Source organism: Labrus mixtus, chromosome 8, assembly GCF_963584025.1.
Source record: "Labrus mixtus chromosome 8, fLabMix1.1, whole genome shotgun sequence".
NCBI lineage: Eukaryota > Metazoa > Chordata > Actinopteri > Labriformes > Labridae > Labrus > Labrus mixtus.
The window spans coordinates 20,541,393-20,566,766 of record NC_083619.1 but is presented as its reverse complement, the minus strand read 5'-3'; the positions used below and the strand labels follow the sequence as shown (position 1 = coordinate 20,566,766).

Below are 25,374 nucleotides of genomic sequence, written 5' to 3'. Positions count from 1 at the left end.
TGGTTACGCTTGAACTTTTTGACTCTGACTGGAGACAAGAAAAACACACACAAACGTATTCAGTTAGAAACTTTATTTAATACAAATATGACCACAAGCCACACTTTGTCAGCTTCATTAGGGCCAATATTTTCTTCTTCTTACAACGTATTTTGTTCTTTTAAACATACTTTTAAACCACATTTCTATACAAATCAAACACAGCATACACTTAAGGTATTTCTGTTGGTCAGACACAATCAAATAGCAAGCATTGCCTCCAAACAGAAAGAAACAACACACACAGAGTTCCACAAAAGATCATACACTTTATAAGAAATAATAAAACAAAAGGCATCGGAAACAGAAGAAGAGTGATGATCAGCGTTTTATACTGGATCATTTTCCACAGCGGTCGAGTGAGAACAAACAATATTACATACCATGTATCCCGGGGGTCAAAGGGGATGAAGTGTGAGTTTTCCACACGAGATGATTTTACTTTCATAGAAAGAATGGAATTCCTTTTTGTTAAATCATAAGATATATCTATTTGACTTCACCAAACTGTATAGAGAACAAGCAAACCAATCAAAGCAGAACACACATCTTAACAATCATGGAAACATCTGGACTACAGAGTGTAAAAAAGAAGAAGAAAAAGACGATTAATAGAGACTAATCCAGAACTAGCCGCTGTTGTAAATTGTGCTTTTTAATCATGAACTGTTTTTGCCGGTCTAAGTCCTGCTCATACTCTTTTCTGTTGTTTTTTTTAATCCTCACAAGCACAAATAAGCATGCTGCTGTTACACATGTGCACAAGGTATGATCCATGTCAGTGGAGTGGCACATCTGCCCTCAAGTCTCTTCCTATAACACACACAAATAATGCCACTGAAGCGCTTCAAAAAGCTTTCTGTTTACAGTCAAGTATTTCCTGTTTATCCCCAAACAAAACCTATTTGGCTCTTCCTCCTTTCATCAGAGGCTTGGGATCAGTCTTTTATCTCTCACTCTCTCTCACACTCACACACATAAAAACTCATATACACACACAGAGGCTAAGGGTTAACTCTGTTAGCACCCAATACAAACATAATTTTGTTTTTACTCCTCAAATTTTTCCTTGCAAACTACAAGTACAAACCCACTTTCAATAATTGCTTTTATCAACATAATTCAAAGTATTTCTCTCCGAGGTGTCACTCGCACAACAAAGAGGTAAATCGAGAACCCTCCATCCTGCTTTAATTGCATACTTAGGTCTGTAATCTATGAAGACCTTTGGTGAAGTGCATGTGGGTGAGAGGCGCTCTGAGCTGTGTCTCTGGGTGCAGCTTGAACAAAAGTGCGTTGGAAAAAGTCTCGATAAAGCCACTGAGGGAACGTAAGCAAAGGGTGAGTGATGCTGTCACCCCAAACAGCAGCACTCAGCGATTATGCACGCGCACACACACACACACACACACACACACGTTTAACACACAGTTAAATCACCCAAAAAGTCCTATTAAAGAAGTCCTTGCAAGCTAACATCCTTCATTGTTATCTGTTCAAATCTGCTTCTTTCAACTGTTCAACTCAAGCATCATAATTTACATTTACACACGTCTTTTAATCCTCAAGCTGAGACTTTGCTATGCCGTCCTAAGGAATGTGAGTGTACCTTACATGTTGAAAGATTCACTGCAAAACAAATGAATACAGGTCGTTGTGAAAATGGGATACAAGATTTAAAAAAAAAAAAAAAGAGATCGTACAAGGCCTATTAGTTACGGTTAAGTGCTTGGTAACCTGCGTCCAGTCACATAAATACCAATTTGAAGTATTTCAACATTGCATCGGTGATAAATTAGTTTTTCAGACGAGCAAAGGCATCACGATAGAAATCAAATAACTTAAACATATCAATTATCATAAATAATGACTGCATTGTTAACAAAACATACTTGATTCGCCAGAGCTTGTATAACAGAACAAACATACTAAAATAACAGTAAGACAACATACCATGAAGCGGCTTCATTTTGTTTTTGAGTCACATCAGAAGTGTGGATCTTCACATACTTGTTGGCAAAAGTTTATCCCTGGTATGACCTTGAATATTAACAATACTGAACATGACTCATTCAGTATGAACATCAAAAACTCTCCGAGGGGAAAAAGTGATGATCTGAATTCTGCTTTGCCGACAGCAGCTAATGAGCACCGTCGGTCCAGAGTGGACAGAGTCAGAAACAAAAACTTAACACCTTCGGCAGTATTCCCACCTGTTCTACATCACGTTTCTGTAGGTACTGTAGGCGTTTCTGTACATTTCAATGTAGGGAGGGGTGTAGCATATTAGCAGTCTACATTACCATTTTAACTTGATGCTTTAGAACAGAAAAAAAGCCTCCAAATGAACCATGGATCTCATCCATCTAGGCAAACATTGCAGCCACTGCTAAATAATGCTGGAACAAACACTGTGCTGTCATCGTCTGTCCCGTTTTAATTAACAGTGTTTGTATTTAGCTTTAAAATTAAAATTGCAATTCTTCAGGGCAATTATAAGAGTTGAAAAACATAATTAAAGAAAACAACGTATCTTCCTGCTGCAGCTCAGTCTCTAGTGCTCGAGGCTCATACCTAGTATGGGGCTTCAGTCACTTCCCTAATGGCAAATACAGACCACCCTGTTGGCTAGAAGGTACAGAGAGATAGAAAGTAAAGTCTCCGATCTAAATCCCTGTTCTGTGAAGGGGGCTAAAGAGTGCTCACTGGGTTTAGATGCCTTCACGGGCATGAGGAATGGTGATTATTTATTTGGTGTTAAGGTCGTCCAAGGATGAACATTTTGAGAGATTATTCACCAGGATTTACGACTCTAGAGATCACTACCACTCGTCTCTAATAAGTTATTACAGTTTAGAGGCTGTTTTGTATTTATAGTCATAACCCTGTTACTGTGTCAAAGTCATTATAGACTTTTGTACATGTATGTGTCTGAGAACTAGAGAGGGGAGTCCATGTAGTTCCCAAAGATGCATTCAAGTGCACAGTCCAATTGCAGCGATATGAATACCTGGGTATCCATATGAGCTGGATCAGAGGAGATCATCAGGGTTGATGACTGGTATTGGCTGTCTCCAGTAACAGAATGAGCTGTACTCTGGCATGAGAAAGGCTTCGTTCTGCTCTTTACTCAACAGAGGGAACACGTGCTCCACCAGCTCGCTCAGCCTGCCGTAACTGTGGAGGGAGAAAAAAACACAAGGTCAAAAGAGTAGTGAGTGATATGGACAAATCTTAAAATAACCCCAATTATTTTAGTCAAATGGCAAAAGAAAGAAGGAAAACAGAGAAATAAAATGCAGTTTGTTGGATTTTGGCCGATTGAGGGCAGCAAAACAAGCTATACACAGCACTTTCATATCTTACTATATAAAGTAATTACGCTCCTTTTAGCTCTGTTTTGTTCTCCACCTGAGAAAGTGGACAGGTAGCGTACAGAGTTGTTTAGATTTTATGCTTGCCGCTGCTTAAACGAGGTTGATAAGAATGATATGAAAGAACCAAAACAAACATGAAGGGCTGTGAAACCAAAACAACGGGCTGAAAGCCGCAAAAATAGCTCCAAAAATGTGCATAGACTGCCGAGTTTGGATGAACTTTGATAATGATTAGTGCCGAGTTTCCTGCAGCTCTTTAAAGTTAAAGGGGCCGCTCTAAAAAACACCCTCAGCCTAAACTACTATTGTAGAAAAACACCAATTGATTGAGATCCTCCTGCAGCTATATGTGAGACAGCAACTCTGAATACTGTTGGATGCTCTGTTTGGATCAGGTCACCCCCCCCCAATGTTCTCTGTTTCATCTGACAGTTTGTCATTTTCTATTTTATTTAAAGCTGTTCTGAGAGGGAAAATGATAGGTTACTTTTTTAATCTGAAAAAAAGTTTAAACAAAGTGGATCACTTACAAACTAATTTGAAAAACCTGGACATTGCACACAAAACAACATTTAATCAAATAATTGGGGATAGACAAGAAAAAGATGAATGAAATCTACTCAAATGAAATGAAAAGAAAGCAGATCTTTCTTAGAATCTTTCTTTGACAAAGACATTACGAGGCAGGAGGACAATCAGGGAAGCTACTGGCTTACAAAATGAAAAAGCAACTAGCAGAAAACAATTTATAAAACAAATAACCCTGAAACAAACTCCATTCACTGCTAATAAAAAGACATACATGGGTCATTTAAAAGTTTCTACAAAACGTATATACACAGCCAAAAATAGATGAAACAGAAATGAAAGCCCTTTCTGATCTAATAAATCTCCCTAGAGTGAGGGGAGATCGACATAATCTCCTGCTTAGTGAAATTTGAAGAAATTAAAAAAGCAATATCACACTTAAAACCCAATAAGGCAGCAGGGCCTGATGGTTTTCCCTCACAGTGGTATAAAGAAATGAAAGATCTACTGATCCCTACAATCAAGACCACATATAACCACGTGCTCCTGACTGGAATAATTCCTCCCTTCGGTCGAGAGGCGCTGATCTCTCACGATACCAAAAGAGGGGTAAGGATCAACTTGACTGTGGACGTTACCGTCCAGTAAGTGTGCTGGATCAGGATCATAAGATCTTTACCTACATTTTGGCCAAAAGTGCCTATAGAAATAAAAATAATAATAATAATAATCTCAAGGTTAAATAGAGGGCTTCAAGAGGTGAACATAGAAATCACCACCTCCATAAAACAAAAATGAGGAAAGGAAACTAATATAAACATCTCGAAGCTTGGGAAAAATACTTTGGAAGATAACGAGCTTGAGTCGACCTCATGGAGATCATCCGGCTGGAGGAGTCTTATTAAATACTAAATTACACCTGTTCAAAAATCGTCTACAAATAACAAAACCAAATACTTATTTGGGATACTGGGCTTTGCTAACAGAAAGGCAATAAGTAATAAATGACTCAAGCCAGTTAGATTGATATGATGTTATTCATGACAATTATATAATGTAGGAAATCACATTTTCTTTGAGGCTTCTGTAAAACACATTTCAGGAACTATGGATAAAATGTTAAAATGAAATCCTACAGTACAACTCCCCTTAGTGCCCATCCTTAATTTAAACTGGTTTACTGAACTTGTAAACACCTGTACATGTCTCCTTCTGTGTTTGTTTTCTTATGAATGGAGAGACACCCCATGTCTTCATTACTATGTCGATTTGCTCTATTTTGTGTTAGCTTGTTTTGTTGTGTAGTCATTTTCAAACAAACTGAAAAGTGGGCTCACTCTGGAAGTTGTCTAATGACGACTGCACAATCGTTTGTGAATATGTGATTCCAAGGCAAAATGAGTCACCAGGACCCTCCCTTGTACTTACGAGGACTTGTTTCCCTTGGTCTGCTCCTGGATCAGCTCTCCCTTGGGGTTGACAGTGAAGATCCGACACACTGGAACTCCCACCTCCTTGTAGGCGAACACATCCTGCGTAGCGACAAAATAAACATGTGGTGTAAATATCAACTAAAGAATTATACTGAAATACATGCCTCTTTCATTGTCACACTGAAGTTTATGTTTCCAGACGTTTAAGTGTCATGCATATCTCAGGCTGCTAACGTCTGGGTAATTAAAGTATCTCAATTAAACTCATTTAATGATGAAAAATTAGCAACTAGGCCTTTGAGCCATTAGACGATCTTTCAGAAAGTAGCACTCATAAATTATACACAGCGGTACACACTGACATAAGCATGTCCACAACATTAACCACACATTTCCTGTTTGTGTCATCCTAGTGCTCATAATGACAACATTTACAGACTGAATGATTTGGTGGACAAGCTGGAGACTGTGTATGTCTGTGTGTGTTTCTTCTCTTGTTTTCTTTTCTTTGGCGAGCATTAGGGACAGGCTGAGGTTGGATGGCTGGCCCCGTGCTTCATCTAGGTGTTGGTGTTTACGCAGCTGAAGATGAGATGCTGTGCCCGGCTTGAGCTCCCTTGCACAGACAATGTCACATGGGAACGTTCTTCTCCGCCAGTGACCTCAGCCCAGGTTCAGCCCAGTACTGATTTCATATGTTTGTGTCTGCTAATTGATAGCCAAACTGTCATGTTGATCTTGCAATACATCATCACTGCATTGACTTTTGAAAAAACACGGCTCACTGACATGTAACAGTGAGAGCGCTAATGTCCGTGAGTCTGACATCTTTAAACATCCATTAACTCACATTAGTTCGATTCCCAAAGGCGGCGTGGAATGGCTGCTTGTTATGCTGGAACAGGTTCTTGATATCTGTAAGGCATTCAATCTTGAAGATCTCTGGTTTCTTCTCAATGACCTCCCTGAAGCAAACAGACAGTTTGATTAGTGAGACAAACATATACATGTCCTTACCATGGGTCAGCTCTAATTACAGTTAACTTTACTGAACACATGTTTACTTTGAACCCAAGCTGCTTTCTTCTATTTGGATTAAACTTTGTAATGTAATATGTAATATGTATATAAAGCGCTTTTCAAAATATGCAAAGATACTTTACAGTCACATTATAAAAGGAAAACAACCGTTTAGAGGAGACAATGCAGTAGGTAGCAAAGCTATTGCACAATATTGTATCATATATATTTCTCTACGATGCTGAACAGCAAGACATAAGCAACCAGAGAAATAAGCAACCAGGTCTATGGAAACAAACTCAAATAAATAAAAGCTCAAAACATGCAGCGACCTTACCTACCACAATGTGTAAGAGAGAGGCCGCTTGATCACAGTATATGTATGAAGTTATGTCTGCATTGCATAAGCAACCATCAGCAATAGCCTACTGTAACTTGTCATTTTACATTTTCCTTTTTCAACTTTTCCATGCAGACTAAAGTCAAGATGTTGAACGTTTGAGGTTATTTAATGTGTTGAAAAAATTCTCCTAGGATAGTTCAGACTTTACAAACTTCTTCTCAGAAACTACAATAAAGCAGATTTCAATGAGATGATGTTTTACTGTAACCCAGTGCATTTGACTGGTCTCCCAGTTAAGGTTGGATCCATTATTATAACGCGCTCCTTTTCTTCCATTCTTTATTTTTCATTTTCCTGTATTTTGCCCACTTAGTCCTGGGCATTGTTAGGGGGAAGGGGAGTGGTGGGGGTAAATGGGGGAACGAGGTTGGAGACAGATCCTGCAACAGGACCAACTATCGTGTTTAGCTTTATCAGAGAGAGCTGGGAGAAAAACAGGAGGGGTTCATTTAGGGAGCAAGGCAAGCCCAAATAAGAAAACTACACTTTAGAAACAAGCCCAAAAAACCACGACAATAAACAAGTCGCTTTTCATAAGCGGACCTGGCAACCCTGGACAGAGGGATATGAGCTAAAAACTTAACACAAAAAAATAACCTGATAAAAGAAAAAAAATCCCATGTGACAGGGGCCCTGTATTGATTCAATCCTGTACAGATAAAGATCCACATCCTGCAGGCTCCTATAGTGACACAACAATGGTGTAGATGAAAAGGTTGCACAAAAATCCATGATGAGGTATGAGGTTTGAAATACAGAAGAGCAGTTTCTCACATTCTACTGAACAGTCTGTGCTGATATCTTATATTGGTACAAAATTAAAGCTTTGGCCATTTTAAATACAGTGAACTGAGAATGGCTCTAAACGGCATAAGACTGCCTTTTGTGTGCTCTGTGTTTCTACAGTGTCTAAGCCATAAAGAAGGTACAAACACTTGATGATGATGTGAAGCAACTACCACTGCCTGTGTCAACATGTATGTGTTATTGCCTTTTAATTAACTTTAATTAACGGTTTTCAACTAAATAAAATGCAATAAACTGTATTTATTGGTTTCATACGGTTCCGAATTAAGAACACTTATGGTACTTTTTCCACAAAAAATAGCTTAAATATATATGTTTTAAACATTGCTTTGAAGAATTTTTTTATCATGAACATTTTTGAGTTGTGAATTCTAGAAATCAGCAAGTTGCTATTTTGTAACATTTTCAAAACAGGTAAATAATAATGCCATGAAGAGACAGCAGGAGAATTCTAAAAATGCTTATTCCTAGTTCTAGGATCTGATGGCAAGCTGTAATTCAATACTTAGTTGGAAATTCATGGCTTTGAGTTTCCTTCAGTCTTATCAACCTCACCATTAGAAAAGTTGATTATAAGGACATGGCTTTGAAAGGATTCTGACCGTAAAACTTGTGAACATTTAATGTGAAAGCAAGTCTGCAGGCAAAAGGATCAAGAGTTGAAAGACAGACAAAGAAGGGATGGTTTGAAATCTAAATATATTGTGCATGATATGGACTTTAAGAGAAGAGCTTTTGGCTTTATGACACTGAAACTAGTTACTGTGCCTCTTTGCCTCTAGATATTAGAGTAAAATCTTGTACCTGTGGAAGGCAGAGAAAAGGCTGCTGGGAGACAACATGAGAGGTCCCCGGGGTAGAATAGTGCCTTCATCATTGACCCACTGCAGGTAACCTCTTGTCATGTCCGCCATGCCAATAGCACGCGCTGAGCAGTACAGGAACTTGTAGCCATTCCTGCAAATATGGAGAGCAGCACTCATTAGCAGATGTTCCAATACAGGTTCATATTATGGCCATCACTAGCAGCTACCAAGAATAGCACTTGAATTATGTCAATTATATCTGTTGGTCTCATTATGTGCAGAAGTCCTACTATGAAAAATTTACATAGGAAAGATTATTATCTATTTCAACTACTAATTGTTTTTACTTCCTCCCATGTGTATCAAACTATATATTCTCTGTATGAATAAGAAAGGCTGAGATTCAAGTTTTCAAACTCACTAAAGGAATAACATTAAAAAAAGTGGCCAAACACTGACATGGGCTTAAGCGGTGCTTTTACAATAATTTGGTCTTGATTAAACTTCCTGAGTCATCCACCTCAGAGCCCCCCACGCAAACACCGGGAGGAAATATCAACTCCACAGGGAGACGATTGGGAATCAAACCAGACAGACCTAACCACTGACCGGCCATTCATCCTTCCTCTGTGATTAATCAGTGTTGTTGTGCACTTACTCAGCTACTGAGTGGTAGAGCTTGGCAATGCCCTGGTGGGTCCAGTCCTTCCCCAACTGTGGCAGGATTTGTCCAAACACATCTGACCTGAAACATTACACAAACACATACAAACATTAGCGACATAAAGACACAGACATCTGTTGTGGACATCACTGCGACACAGACTCTACAAACGTAACAGATGTTAAGTAATAGTCGGGGAATACATAGTAGATCAATAGTAAAGGCCGTGAAAGAAGATCACATAAAGCATCATGACCACTTTAGCAATTCATCATAAAAAGAGAACATTATGGACTGTTTTCCACTAATGAGGATCACTGGCCCATATGGGAGGCACTGTCTCAACCCAAGCCAAAAGCTGCATGTACTTTCAGACAGAAATGTAAATGGGCTCATTACAGTCCCCGTGCTCTTTACCCTGTTACTCAAAGAAAGCCACAAGCCACAGGTTGACCTAAAGGGTCACAGGGATAATACGCTGCAGTCAATCTGAACCTGTTTGATGTTGAGCACCTATGAACCTACGTGTGGGGGCGTCAGGAACGCCACACGGCATCGGGTTTGCGTCAGAGGAGATGAAGCCAGCTTTTAGATAATTAAACAGCTTAACGTGAATAAAACTGGATTATAGAGTGAATATCTGGTATTCTAGAGGGACTTGAGATTGTCCACTGCAATTGACATATCAAAGAAAACTGTTCAAAACGAGTTAATAGGCAAATGAAGTGATCTATAAAAAACGAATTCATCTTCCTTACTGTGTTTCATTTGACTTTAAATGTTCAATAAAGAAGATCTGTAACTACTAAAGGCACTGGTCATGACTTTCCTTTTTTGATAATTGGATGCTTACAGGTCATGAACTCAGACTGCTGTGCCTCTCTTGTTACACAGGTCCTTTTGCATAATTTGAATTGCCGGTAAATGTCAAGTATATCATACAAAAAGAGAAATAGGCTGCCACACAGAGGGCATAAGATACTTTTTGTTGTCTCATTAAATACATGCCTTAAGTGATGGACATTGTAAAGTGTTCTATCATTATTTAGATAATTTACTGTGCAGTTCAGTGTTGCCAAAATCAGTTCAGATAAAATAACTACAAGCTAGTCTGACATGAGCTAGTTTGCCTCTTGAGTATTTATGTGTTAATTTATGTTCAAAGCAGAAAAGAAGAAGTGAAGCGTCACTACTCTGCTCAGAGCGGCTGTGGAAGTACTTGTGCGTTCGTACTTGGTAATGGTGCCGTCAATATCAGAGATGATGACTTTGTCGTCCCAGTTCCACAGGTAGATGGTGCCCTCACAGCGGCATGTTCCCTGGTATTGAGTGGTAATGCTAAACGTCACATCATTGGGTCCCTCCTTCAGTTTCAGACTAGCCTGGTAACACAAGAAGGACAGTGAAGGCATCTGGAGGCAGAGGCTATCTCATTCAGTACACATTGGTTCCCACGGCAGAGGCAATACTCTGCAGTAGGATTTATTTACCACAGTTTGTAGAATGTGCAGGTCTTTGGAGCCCCCTACAGACCATAACCGAAGCAGGCGTTATGCAGTACATATCTGGCCAGCAGAGGGAGCTATACACTACAAAATAAACCCAGTAATGCATTCATCTCACTATACTCTGCACTTTAAGGTCATGTCTATCCTTTATTTTAAATTAAACTGTTGTATACAAAAACAAAAAAAATAAAATATTGATATTTTAAATATTACAAGGCAAAATAATTAAATAGGAAGAAGGAAAAAAAAGGAAGAAGATCATTTTGAGGAAGGAAAGCATGTGTGTAAGAAAGCACTTACTATCTGATCAGAGGAGAGGCGTAGTGACTTCCTGTAAGCGTGTGGGCTTGTGTGGTGCTGAACTTCCACCGGCTGCAGTCTGTCCTGACAGGAAGCGGCACTCACCTCCTTCCCCTCTTCATCACTGGACGTGTCTCCTGCTTTAGGCCTACAAGGAAGCATAAACAAATCATCTTTATAAGTTCACAAAATGCAGTGAAAAAAAAGTGTGCATAATGTAAAAGCATTTTGCAGGATTTTGTTGTTTTCCTATTTTATATATTTGTGGGGCTTCTTAACTGTTGAAGACATTTACTACATTAAATTCACTACTTCACATTTTACTCAACAGCTCCTCATGATCTGCCCTGTAACACAGCCATAAACAGCCTTGTTTTTGATGAAAAGGAGAGTTATCAAAAATAAAGAAATGGTTCATGGAGCTGTGAATCTTTTACAATTTCATACCAGAGTTCGATGTGTCATTGAACTTTCTCAACGTTACTGAGTAATGAATGAACCCTTCATATCACTTACGGCATGGGCAGTTTCTCCTGAGACATGGAGGGTTCTTCCTCCTCCAGATGAGACTCCTCCTTGGTTTCAAGCTTGGTCTCCGACTTGAAGAAGAAAGTTGTATTTTTAGATTAAAAACAAAACCCTGCACAGTAACATACAGGTGCGAGTCTAACTTAAGGAGATTGATTGCAGTGTACTTTAAATTGAAAATGTGCAAACCTGCTTGATTGTACTATCTGCCCTTTTTCGCCAGAACCACCAGCGACCTGACTTCTTTGGCATCTTCTCCTTCACCCAGGCCTCCTCTGTTGCCTGGTAAAAACATTCAGACAACTGCAGTTACCAACTATCTACCTGCCAATCTACAACAATGCTTCAATATTGTAAATACATAGAACAAAAAACTAGTAGTTACCTTTGGTAAATTCTTCTGAAATGCTTGTAGACTTAGAATTAAGGGTGCAGCTAGTGTCCAATTATAATATCTGAGGACAAAGACATTAGTCATCAGACATATATAACATAATAATAATAATATATATGACATAATAATCTGTTGTTCATTTCACTCATGACATAAAAAAATGCTTACTAACCTATTTCCTATCTTTACAACCAGGTTGGGGTTATCTATAATCGCAGGATTCTCAGCAAACTCTTGATAGGTGATGATATGCTCCATGAACCTTTCTGCAAACAGAAGAGAGAGGAGCATTAATTAAAGACATCAGATGAACAGGTCAGTGGTAGTGAGCCATAACATCTCACCTAAAGCCACACAAGAAAGTCTGGGAACATTTTTTTAATCCTCAGCCAGACACAAGAGAATATATAAAAATACATGTTGATGCATGTATATGTTTAAACAAATTCAATGAAAAGCTAAACTGGTGGTTAAGACACAAGAAAGAAAGAAAGTGTGTGGATTCAATACTTCAAAAAGAGACACGTGGTCTTAAAGGAAAAAGTAAGCAAGCAATGTTACAGTAAAACATGCCAAGGTGATTTAAAAAAAAACAGAATAAAGTCTTAATCACCTTGTTTTATGCTTTTAGATGTGGCTATCATAAGTCGAACTCTGTAGTTACACAATGTTTATATTTTAACTGGCTGAGGTTTAATTGCACATAAAGCACTCTGGTAAGTGCCATTCTGTTGTACCTTTGGATATTTCAGCATTTTCTGTGAGGCCTCCACACAGAGAAAGAGTGACGTCGGGAAGGTCACTCGCTGAATCAGAAAGACACTCTGTCCCGCTGTCAGCTGCTGCACTGCCCACCGACTGTGGAGACTGTGAGCCAGAGTGGATCTCTGAGTCCATCCAGTGCTTAGTCGCCGCCTCAGCCTCACTGCAGCAACAACAGAGAAAAAAAACATGCCATGATACTTGTCCTAAAAGCACAAGAGTCATTTTAGAGGACAATACATTTTCTATTTGTTAGTTTTTAAATAGAGCACATTTAGCTTTCCATTTTTAACTCAAACAGGTCAAGCAGCAAACTTAATTAGGTTCCTCTTTTGTCATCTAACCTCTTGGGAAAATATCGCGCAGCAACATCAGGTTCAAGTACATTCAGGTCATCTAAGTAGATATCCTCAGGTCCCTGATGCTGGCTCCTTTTTGGGACACCTTGATTCAAAAAAAGAAATTACTTCTCAGTTAATATACCATCAAATCTACTGCTAAGCAGGAGATGGCTAAAAAAAAAAAGTGACAACCACACAAACATACCTTTCTTCTTTGAGGGAGAATCGCTCTGTTGGCTGTTGGAAGGAGTGGAGGTTGCCACATTTGATGGCAGGACATCCAGGGGCTCTGCAGGGGTTATGGGACTCACAGAGGTAATTATGCTGATGGGTGTGAGGAGACTATCAGATGTTACAGTGGTGATAGGGGTGCGGGGCTTGGGCTTGACAATGGTACACACTGAGGAGGAGGCAGCGTCTTCTTTTTCAGTCTCAGTCTCGTTCTCCATGGCTTCAGAGCTAAGGATAACTCGGAAATGGGTGGTGTCTGATGGGGTGATGGTCACCTTCTTTAGTAGTTCTGGTTTCTCTTTTTTGGGGACCTGCATATTAAACATTCAGGTTATACCAAACATTACTTAGTGAAAAGAGTTTTCTGACCATAGACTGTAGAATCTAGTGAACGGCGTCCCTCAGCCTCCTTTCATTGAACCAGATGAAGCCAGAACACTGCTGTGACAGTCGCTGACATATTGTGAATTAGCAACCAGAGTCTGAGCAGTAGTGCTCGGCTGGGAGAGCTGCGGTGGGAAAGTCTACAGCAGAACAGATTCTAGTGTCATTTTTAAAGCAGACACCTATGGTTATCAAAGTTCAATGACTTTTGTCTCTGGCCATTTCTGCTGTACTCTGCGTATCTGGTGCACATATTCTTCAACACAGCCGTCAATCATGGCATTTATACCGTTTTTATCATCATCAAATGACTTAAGAAACTTCTCTGATAAAAGATGAAACTAAAAGGGTGTGATAATAACAGTCATGGCAATACAAGGTTAGAGGAAAATGTATCTGACATGCGTTTTGATTTTACAGTTTGACCCATGTTCCGTCTGTTGGTGGGGGTACGACCTATTTGGCAGCCAGTCAGAAGGGGGAGCTCTACTATGGCTTCACGCCAAAGGGCCTTTTTGCTCAGTCCATTCTACAGTCTATGGTTCATGATGTTCTTTAGTTCTGTTAATGATGTTCTTCAGAGTGTAAGAAGGGAGAAGTGCTTACCCTGGCTGTTTCTGGAAACTCTCCCCAAGTCCACTGCATGTGGGACTCAGCTCTGAGCATACTCACTGAGGGTCTGACCATCAGTTCAGAGTCACTCTTTGGGGAAAAAGCCTGAGACAAGCCATGACTAAAGGGACGGACAAATAAATGCAAAAAAATACAAAGATAAAGTCTCTTAACATGTTTCAGCAACACCCTTTTTTTATGACTATGTGCTCATGTAAATACATACCTGTCATCTGCCGGCCAGTCCCCATCAGACAGAGGATAACCATCGAGGTTGTGTCTGGCTGCAGGTAATTTTGGGTCAATATCGCGCATGGTGGACACTGATGGTGATCTAAATCCAGGGTGAGACAGATATATTAATCAGATATTCAAATAGATTTTTAAATCAGATATTTGACGCTGCATTACAGACCCTGAACATACCTTGAAATACGTGCTGCAACTTCCTCGTCTGAGCTCATGTCCATCTCAAAGATCTCTTCATTTTGTCCCGCGCTGGACATAGCAGCAGTCATAGCAGCAGGTATGTTAGCAGCATTAGCATTACCAGTAGTGACTGACATTGGAGGGGTCAGCTCTTCTCTTCGGGGATCCCCCTTGTGCTTCTTCCTCCGCCTCTTCTTCTTCTTCGTTGCCATGGTGCTCGGGGTAGGAGGATCGGGCGGGTCCTCTTGGTCAGCTGTGTCATCCTCCAGCTCTTTTTGCTCAACCTCTGAGATCCAGAACAGATGACTCTCGGTGGGGATTGGAGAGGTGGCGAGGTGGGCAGGGACAATCTGCTGAATCAAAGGAAAATACTGAAGACTAAAGATATGTTTAAACAAGAGCAGCATAGTTAAACTGATGACTCATGTACAGAAGAACAGAGCTTTTGTCTCTCTGAGCTGTCACAATGAGTACATTACACTACGCTGTACAACAAGTTCAAATGAACTGTTACAATTTTGTTGGGTCTAGACATTGTGAACATCTGTCATTCTGGTGGAGTATGTCTAAAAACAAAATCTGGTTTTATTGTCCCTGTGTGTATGACATTCCTCAAATTCCTCAAATTCCAGGTTAATCAAAGGATGGAAACTAAACAATCACAATCTAAAATACTTTGAGTCTGCTTCACAAGTAAAAAAAAATATTATAAAACGATGAAAAAGATGCCTCTTTGGATTTGGAATAAAGACCACTTGCATCTATTCGGTATCACCAGTGACTTCAGCAACTATGTTTAACAAAATAAAATCTAGATAAAAGTTTGTGTCATTGATTTAGAACTGTATTGCTTTACCATTTTATTTGAAAAGGAAATGTTGTGCTATATTAATCTATGTGTAGTGAATTGGATGCTTACGTTCAGCTGTTCAGTTTCCTGAACAAAAAAGGCCTCTCCATTGTCACCAAGCTTCATGTGCAATTCCACTGGCTCTCCATTCACTTCAATGTCGATCTGGAAGAATTTGACAGAACATACAAGCAATGTTAGGGCACTGTAACTATGAAGAACGTCTTGATAATAGAGATGACGTTTAAACACCGATTGTGTATCTATCTGCTGTTATCTGCTGGATTTTAAACATTTTATTTTTATTATTCATCCTACACATTTTCAGGCCATATACAGCAGGAGGCCACGAGCGGTTTACACCCCCATCCTTCTGAGGCTTTTCAAATCTTAATAAGAATTAGTCCTCTGGGCTTGCATTCGATGGAGCCTGCCAATTGAACAGGGCCATTCAAGATTGCCAAGAAAACCCCCAGTGGATCTGCAACCATTCAGAAACTTGACACCACAAAAGCAGAAACCAGGTCACGTCTGGCAGAGACTAAAAAAGAGGAGCAATTTTATTCACAAGTTCTCTTCTCGGTCTGACATGAAAATGACTTCTTTACTTACAGCCACCAACATCATGCATTTTTTTTTTTTTTTTTTTACATACTCTTGTGATCTTTCGTGTTTAGCTTTGTGTGGTTTTCTCAGCAGCCTCAAGATTTTCCGTCATGCCCTCTGGGTTGCTGAAGGGGAGTTTATGTGTGGTGGTGAGTGATGTCTGGGAATTTCAATGCCCAATTAATAATGAGGCAGAATAAGTGAGGGCCCTCTTCAACCTTTCACAGTCAGTGGTAAGTTACATTCACTTGAATGACTCAGTTATTGATGTCAACACAATGCTAGTTTACTGGAATTACACGTGGCATGGCCGTCTGCAGAAGAATAAAGGCACAGCATTGGCTTGTTTCTGACTGTTATCATCAGAGACAATGCCCCTTTAGAAGCTTTTTCCCTTCTTATGACCAAAAACAAACTAACACAAAACAAAATAACAACAAATTAATTTTTCATATAAGGCTACGTCTATGTAACGTCTTTATCTCAAATGTGTTTAGAATCAGAGAGTTCTTTAAAAACATGATTGATAGCCAACTTAAGATACTAGTGTTCTGTGACAGCCACACTATCCAAAGCCAACATTTAATTAGTACTTGGCAGGCATGTACAGTTTCATTCCCATTCTGATTTTTTGTTAATATCTGCATGACAGGAACAAATTCGCCACAAGTATTTGGTCCAAAAAACATGTGAAAAATAAATTCAGCAGAAGCCCTTGACGATCTGATAAGTAACTCAGGGACACATTATGCATAACTGTTTGTTACACAACAGCCCTCGTTGAAGCCTTCTTCACTTCCTTCCCCCTCCCACACATTCAAGTTGTAGAGCTGTTGCCATAGGAACCACTCATTCAGTACTCCCTCTGAGCCCCATCAGCATTCTGAGTGGGTGTAGAGACAGTGTCAATCCCCCGCAAATCATCACCCACTCCACTCCAAAAGCAAGAAAATACGCTTTCTTCTGGTCAGGGCACGGCAATGATGTGCTAAGAATAGAAGTTCTGGACATCAGTGATAGAGCTTGTGCTGGAAAAACACATTAAATTATAATGGCTGTCTAATAATAGCCATTGATTGCAAACAGAACGCCCAGTCATTTTCAGAATTTTTATGTAAGCTTATAAACTCAAGTAACCTGAAGTTCACTAACAAGAAAGGCTATGTTCCCTGATTCTGAAGCAGCTTTGTTTAATTCTTGAACTAGATACACTTTTTAAAACCTATGACATTTGGTATTACATTTAGACCCTTCTATTCGACTACAGTATACTTTACTAGTACTGTTACTACTAGAACTATCAGTGAATCTTCTGAAGTCAGAAGTGAGCGCTAAATATAGCTCTATTGTTATTATATTATAGTAACAGCTACTATTAATCAAGCAGAAACGCCATGAGCATCCCACCTATAAAAAGTCCCGACTTCAAAACATCACAATAGGTCACTTTACTGCTAACTTTTGCTTTTTGGGAGGGCATCAGAATGCCTCGGACTTTCAGTTTAGACTGCCATTTCCTTTTTTTGTAATCTGATCAGTCATTTTATTTATAAGCTATTTGACTTCTGCAGTCCCCTGTTCTTGAAGAGCACCTGATTCCTCTACCTTTTTTGACCCAGTGCAGCACTCACTTCAACCTTTTTTTCTACAAAGCTTATAATATAAGGATGTAAAGGGTCAAAAAAGTCACTCACTTCGTCACTCACTTTGGTCAATATTTATCTGAAATCCATATCCCAATTTCTTAGAAAGGTAGGCCACCATAACTGCAGGTTCATGGAAATGTCAATAAAGCACAGTATGTACACACATACAGTGTTCTGTTGTTTTTAAAAGCTGCGCAGTAGCAACTCATGATGTGTGTATATCTAACTTAGCTGTTGATGTTGTACTTTACATGGAGGCATGCTTTGTCCCCCCACACAGAGTAACAGAGTGTCCAGCTCTGCCTCCGATTGATCTGACTTGAGAGAGGGTTGACTCTCATGACAATCATGCAGAACACAATCACGTGTGATGAATTCATTTACGCCTATATGTTACTTGTCTTGCTTTGTGATGTTGACTCGACAAAGCCCGAAGAAGATCTGTGAGATCGAAACGGTGCTTTCGCAATAAAAGTTTATGGGGGCTTTTAATATAGTGTGCTGAACCTTTTCTTGCCTTCTGATCCAGCACCTGTGAAAGTTTTTCTGTGGATGTACCCTACACCTTGGTTTCTCTTTGGAAAAGAAACATGCATGCCATATTAGCCACATTTAGTGTATGTATTTAAGTTTGAGTGGTCTTGAAGACTGTCCAAATCTGGAAAATACTTTCTGAGGGATAGGGCCTGCTTCTTTAAAAGGAAACATTAGAACCTCGCATAAACATATTCTCCAAAAATGGCTTCAGAAACATTTTCCTGCTGTGATGAGAAATTTTGAAAGGTTTGAAATGATGTCCAAATATGTGAAATAATAACTACTGGGACATATCAGCAAGAGAAAACACAATAATAACAATGATAAAAGAAGAAGGTAGTTACCACTTTCTCTTTGGAGCGCAGTACGCCCAGCTTGCCAAAGCGCACATGGAATGGTGAGCACTGGTAGGTGCCATCTCTCTGGCGGACGACCACAACATCGATGCAGCCCGACAATGTGGCCTGATTGATGCCCTTATAGAGTTCTTTGACAGTTACCAGCACCTGACCTGCCAGCTGGCCCACGTAGTTCATGGTGTCCGCCTGGAGGGGGAGAAAGAACTAAATATTAGCTAAGTCAAGGCAAAGCCAGAATGAGTGCGTCATGTCTAGAGTCCAGAAGAGGAGATCAGTTTGGCCAACACAGAGCGTAGAATCTGATAGTTTCCCACTTGATTTCCCTTGCACCCTCTCAGTCTACCAACTGTTGTCCCTCCTTTCTCAGAATCTTCTTTGTGACTGTCGCGCTGTCTCATTTGAGTTATGTTTTCCTCTCTCACCGCCCTCTCAGCCTGCCTGATCCGCGGTGTCTGTTATCTCCTGACCCGCATACCGACAGCCAGAGCTCCACTGTTACCCCGCCACAGGCCGCTGTCCCACATGAGCAACATCAGAGAGGAGGGGCTGAAGACTGGGCTCAAACAATGACAAGAGCCAACCTCACACTGAGTTCCCACTGCACTTCTGCCATGGAAGCAGCTGACTTCCTGTTTACATTCATAACTCTGCTAAGTAGTCTGCAAAAAAAGAACTGAAAGCAAGACTTCTGTGTCTAAGACTATTCAGGCTTGGGTACACTGTGGGCACATTATGTTTGTCACTTAGAAGAAGCTGCTTGTAAGTCTGTTAATTATTTTAAAAGCAATAAAAGGAAGTCAATCAGAGAGAAAACCCAGAGGCAGACCTAGGCTTAATAAACATAATCACACAAACTTTCAAGCCCTCCTCTGGCTCCTTCACTGACTGGATAATTTCCAGTCATTTGCACACTGTGAAATAGAGTGCATTTAACTCAGCAAACATAATCTTTGGTTTGTTCAGGTCTGGGTCTAGTTAAGTGGGGCTTGTAAACACATTCCCCTGCTGACTTCATTGCATTTATGTAACCTGAAATGCTCCTATCTCACACTGACCTTTTGTCCAGATTATAGCCATGAGAGCAGCGGGGGGAGAGCTCTTATAGGGTGGAGAATACGGGCATTTGTGAAAGGCTGGCATCATGGAATATGAGAAACTCTGGGATCATATGTGTCTCCAGACAGTAAGCTAGTGAGTAGGTAGCAATTAAACATACACAGTACATATACAGGCTACCCAGGATAACTCACATTTCCAACCACACAGACGGTAGACTATCATTAAATACATCCATCATTTCGAGTAGACAGTTCAAATGGTTGTAAAGGGGAGCAGATGACTTATTGCAACACCTTCTGTCAACAACAGGAAACTCAGGTTCTTTCTAGGAACTTCACAGGAATTTCTAGAAAAAGGGGATGGGAAATACAACTTGGGCCCGAGGTTAGAGTTTGTTTACCTTTACTGGAACTCCTTTGCAGACTAAATGAAACTACTATCTGAACCAAAGTTCCCTTTGGTACAAATGCTTGTTAGGCAGAACTTCTAAACTTACTGTAACAATTGAAATGCTACATATTAAGTTGAGGACCAATGGGTGGACTGTGCACAGCTGTGCTACTCATCCTGGGTGCAGCTAGAGCAGGAACAGACATTTTTCAAGATCAGAGTAATCCAGCGCACAACCGGATTGTTCAGATAGACTAGAAGTTATATGCATTTAGAAAATTGGAGCGAACAAAAAGAATAATTATACATTAAAAACAAAACTTGCCCTTACATAGGAGACATCTGGAAAGGTGCAAGTACTCTGTTATCTTGAACTCAGTCACGTGTGACAACATGTTTTACCTGCTGCCACCTGTTCCTTCATTCATTATCAACTTAGTCAGAAGTAGAAGTACACACAAAGAACTGCCATATAGGAAAGAACAACTTTAACACAACAGGCTTAGTATTTAGGTTGAATGACTAGGGGAATATATTAAAAAATCTAAAACACAAAACATGACATCAATCTGCCATCCTCTTTTTTAACAGTCAAACTTACACCTAAAAAGGGTTCTGAATGCCACCCCAAGACTCATAAAATCCAGCCGATTCAGTGTGGTCAGGTACCAAACCACCGATCTTTGCTATAAAAGTATACCACAAAGCCAAGCTAACTTCCAAACCAAACAATACGGGTGGATGAATCATAGTGTAGTTAGGCCTTCCAGCATCATGCCCAGAATGGGATTGCCAGAGACAGAGACCTGTCAGAGCTGACTCACCAGGGACCAAGACAATCTCAGAGACGAGGACTCATCACTGTTGCCGGTGTTGTCCTCTGTGTTGCTTCCCAGGAGATCTTTGTCCCCCCATGATCTCTGTCTCTTCATGGCGTTTATAGAGCACCAGCTCTTACTTCACCTACATCAGGGTACTCCACTGGGACCAAGTTTGACCTCTCTCAGGTTATGAAGATAGAACTTCCCTGCCATCTTGAATCCAATCTCAATTATGGCCCACCTAATCACTTTGGGAAAACCCTTACAGGGGTAAATATTAGCACACCACTATCTGATACTAGTGGCGATTGTGCAACACTATCAAAAATGTGGTCATCCTTCCTCTGGGGCTACTCTTTGCATGATGTGTTCATCCAGTCAGCTGACAGGACAGTGTTGATTCAGCCAATAGGATGACCTCTTTAAAGTGGCGGTGCATTGCTGATAAGTGACAGCTAATTTCAGTGAACTGCTATGCAACGTTTTCTCCCTGATAAGAGCACAAGCTCAGGGAAAAAACAAGCAGTACACTGCAGCGTGATGTCTTTGCAGTCAGTCACATGTACGGCCGTTGCTGCGTGTGCTTGTTATTGTGCATAGCTAATCAAAAGGAGGAGCCGAGGGGTGAAAGATGACATTGATTGGCTACAGGAGCAAATCCATGCGATACTCACTACAATGGACTTGATATTCAGTTGCTCATTAAGCTTGACATGTGATCCCAAAAGTAAACAAGTGTAAATTCTGTAAATTCCACTATTAAATATTAACTCAACTGCTAGATCCAATCATAGCACATTGAAGACAGAAGGAGTAGGCATACTCATTACACTGATGATGAACATGTTTTTGTCATCAGGAGTTTCTCGTTTTTCTGACCTCCAATATTCTCATGCCTGGTTTAGCTTCTCAATGAAATGCTTAATATAAATAAAATACGCAAGACTCTTCCAAAAAACCCTCATCCCTACTGTCCCATCTGCTAACTCCTTTGTAAACATTATCAAACAAAACAGAGAGGCCAACTGAGTGCAAAGCTGTTTGTTCACCCTCCCCCTCTGCAGTGATCTGTTCTGTGTTTGAATGTTTGTTTGTCGTGCATAAATAGAGTAAAACTTTCCATTTATAAAAACAGCCCCTTTACTGTGTGTACTGAGTCACAAATAGCAAGCAAAAGTTATTTAGTAAATAAATACAGAAGAATCAAAGCAGAAATGTATCCGTACTTTATACATTAGGAGTCCTAGTTAGCCTTACTACATAATAATAGTCTTCATCGGGAATGATCCAGGGCTCATTTGTTTTGACGAGAGTGACAAAAGAATCAGTCGTGTGACTGAGCTGGGCAACCAGACCACAAGCTTCATGTTACACTCTCTCAGGTATTGGGTATCACCATAGAGCACCAAATTGCACCAAATTGAGCCTACTTATTATGCATGTAACATAAACCAAGACTACAACAACCCCAGACAGACAGTCTTGGCTTTCCTTTTTACATTCTATTGCAGTGCAAGAGAAAAACATCTTTTAAATTCAAACAGTAAAATCAACATTTAAACTCTCGGCTATTATGACCTTTTTTTACACTAATTGTGCAACTAAGGGATGAAGCTACAACCTTTGAGAAAGAAAAGTCCAATATCATTGGAGTTTTCATTGGCTTCAAAATGTAAGCTACCTCAGCTGCAGCCAGACCAGAACAACTAAACCAGACGGCTTTAACGACTATCTTTCTTACAGAGATTATTTGCTTTACTTTCAAACTTCAAACCGAGACTCAGTCAGTTAGCAATCTTTTATGGTGCAATAACAGTGTAGTGTTAGAGGGTCAAGTGTTTCAACATTTTGGCTGTAAGTCACAATACTAAACAAGAGCTCCTAAAACTTCCCCTACAAATTCCCTTGGAACACCTTTCCAAAACAGGTTCAGCATAGGGCTGGGAAATACATTGAGTTTTTAAGATATATCGATATGTTTTCAAACAAGATATAGGGTAAGACAATATCGTTAATATCGATATAGTTTATGTTGCATTAAAATAACATTACAGAGATGCCAGTTCACCTTTTTCTCATCTCAATGATGATGACTGACTGTCTGTCCCTCTTAACCCTGCTCCTCCTCTCTCTCTCTCTCTCTTTTATTGTATTTAAGGAACATTTTTATTTTATAATATTACTTTTTAAATTCACAAACAGGTAGTTTATTTTTCCATGTGTTTTCACTGTTAATATCGAGTATCGCCATTCAGCTAAAGAATATCGAGATATGAGTTTTGGTCCATATCTCCCAGCCCTATGTTCAGCATTAACCAAACAGTATGAAGAGGAAATTGACCTTTTAATCTGACCGAATTAGTCTTGGCTAGAACACCTCGAAGTTAGTTATATAATATACTCCTAAAGGTATCATAAGGCAGCTAATTAGAAGTCATTTGAGTATAAAAGGTGACCTGTAGCCAAGTTAGTCGTGTTTTCACACAGCACCCACTGGCAGGTGATTTTGTTTAGTGAACTGTCAGCGTTGCTTACAAGCCATGTAATACTTTAGTGACAGCTGATAACAACACACGAATGAACACCGGACCACAGCTGTTTTGGCACTATTTTATGGTGTTTTGGCACTATTGTGGTACTAGTTTATGGTGGTTTGGCAATATATATTGCTGTTTAGGCACTATATGCTGTTTAGGCACTATTTTATGCTGTTTAAGCACTATTTTATGGTGTTTTGGCACTATTTTATGCTATTTAGGCACTATTTTATGGTGTTTTGGCACTATTTTATGCTGTTTAGGCACTATATGCTGTTTAGGCACTATTTTATGCTGTTTAAGCACTATTTTATGGTGTTTTGGCACTATTTTATGCTGTTTTGGCACTATTTTATGCTGTTTAGGCACTATTTAAGGTGTTTTGGCACTATTTTGGCACTATTTTATGCTGTTTTGGCACTATTTAAGGTGTTTTGGCACTATTTTATGGTGCCTAAACATTTAATTCCAGCTGTTCAAGCTGACACGTCGCGTCATAAAAACACAACTAGTACAGAAGCACTCTAATGTTACCTGAACGAAAACTGCGGAAATAAACAAACAGAAACCAAAATCATTTTTAGTACGTCTATAGTGTTGTGTTCGCTGTAAGTTCATATTCAAGACATTATCGGTTAGGTAAAAAACATTAGCGAGTATAATAAAAATGAATGGACACGGGGCTCAGCTAGCTGTTTACCCCGCAGCTAGCTTTAATGTTATCCTCCGTTTACCGTTAGCTTACAGTAATTGGTGAAACGGTAACCGGCGCTAATCTTCAACGAAAAGAGGTCACTTTGAGTGTTCTGTGATTAACCCGGTGTCCTCATTTGTAGTTATATATCTGGGGTAAATCTATTCTACGTACCCAACGTGTGCTAGCCAGCTTACAAGCTAGCTAACATTAGCTGACGGGAGAATCAGAGAATCATCTCGGGCTGACTGGATATCAAGAAAAAAGGGGATGAAGTTATCGCTAATTGTTTATTTACCTCTGCTTTAGCGGGATGCTGCAGACGAGAAGGAGTGTTCGGTGTCTTCAGTAAGTCCCCATCTCTTTGCCCCGATGAAGTCCCCCTGAAGCCTCCTGACGTGTCCGGGTCTGGACCACCGCGGCTGACGGGACAGGGAGCCGCACTGTGGCGGTTCACTCGCACAGCCGGTGTGACAGCTCAGGCGAGTACAGGGTTAAAAATCACACAATAAAGTGGAACACCCTCATTACATTCAGCAAGACTTTGACCTGAGCAATTCATATTGGATGTTATTTTAGTGACTGTATTGTGACACAAAGGATTACATGTGGATGAGTAGTTGGAAATCTTGAACATGATAAATAGTCATTTTTAACTCTTGGCTTTCTAAATTCACTTTATGGGACCAGGATACTTTTGGAACTTGTGAGTTTCAAATTAGTTGTTTCCAATCTAGTTAAGTTCCTACAATGAAGACAATGAAGGCAGGTGACACTCAGTGGCTGAGTGTGAATGGGAGATTATGAACTTTACATACTTTACTTTTCTCTCTAAAGGAGATGCAACTTTTGAAGGAAAAGGAGTGTCTTAAAGAGGAAACAGACGCATGTTTAACTTGTTAGACACATAGCCTCAGGCCACTCATCCATATGATTTTTCTCCACAGTAACCTACCAGAAATACATCCCCCCCTCCCCTTCAACACATGAACATGACAGTCTGACACTCGGTTGTACAGATAAGACCTCCTAGACTATTCCAGTTATGCCTGTTTTACTTTGCTTGTGTGAGATACCTTGAATGAACCAGTTTCCACTGCATGTTTTTACGGTCAGACTACTCAACACGTCATCAGGGTTTTCCTGCTCCACCACCTCCAGACTGTTGTAATGATTGACACTTGTAATGTAGCTTGCAAACACCCCAGGCACACGACATACATGCACACAGCACACGTTTAACATAATAACTAACTTCTATAAATAGATACAAAAAGCTGAAATCACTGTAGCATGTGATATGTCTTAC

At 39.9% G+C, this 25,374-nt stretch overlaps 1 protein-coding gene across 3 annotated transcripts; it reads right to left on the bottom strand.

The window, feature by feature from the left end:
- Positions 1-58: 58 nt before the first annotated feature.
- Positions 59-24,533, bottom strand: lpin2 (lipin 2). 3 transcript variants are annotated; one of them, XM_061045047.1, is made up of 20 exons: positions 24,364-24,533; positions 18,550-18,750; positions 15,486-15,581; positions 14,564-14,919; positions 14,364-14,471; positions 14,132-14,258; positions 13,116-13,452; positions 12,914-13,013; positions 12,545-12,732; positions 11,980-12,073; positions 11,799-11,868; positions 11,603-11,695; positions 11,402-11,484; positions 10,886-11,033; positions 10,311-10,459; positions 9,072-9,158; positions 8,412-8,564; positions 6,228-6,342; positions 5,373-5,476; positions 59-3,216 (listed from the first exon to the last, which is right to left on the bottom strand). In XM_061045047.1, the coding sequence occupies exons 2-20, from the start codon at positions 18,739-18,741 to the stop codon at positions 3,072-3,074; spliced, it is 2,745 nt and encodes a 914-aa protein (XP_060901030.1). In that variant the 5' UTR covers positions 18,742-18,750; positions 24,364-24,533; the 3' UTR covers positions 59-3,071. The 3 variants fall into 3 exon arrangements, with proteins under 3 accessions (XP_060901030.1, XP_060901028.1, XP_060901029.1); XM_061045045.1 differs by lacking the exon at positions 24,364-24,533 and adding an exon at positions 20,838-21,087; XM_061045046.1 differs by lacking the exon at positions 24,364-24,533 and adding an exon at positions 20,838-21,086 and having other exon boundaries at positions 14,564-14,916.
- Between the last annotated feature and the right edge of the window lie 841 nt (positions 24,534-25,374).

Excerpts from the sequence above, each read along its gene's own strand:
- lpin2 (XM_061045045.1), bottom strand. The coding sequence starts at position 20,945 with ATGAAGAGACAGAGATCATGGGGGGACAAAGATCTCCTGGGAAGCAAC. Across the intron at positions 14,920-15,485 it reads AGGAAACTGAACAGCTGAAC|CAGATTGTCCCTGCCCACCT; the intron begins GTAAGCATCCAA and ends CCTTTGATTCAG. Across the intron at positions 11,485-11,602 it reads CAGATAGTACAATCAAGCAG|TCGGAGACCAAGCTTGAAAC; the intron begins GTTTGCACATTT and ends TTCTTCTTCAAG.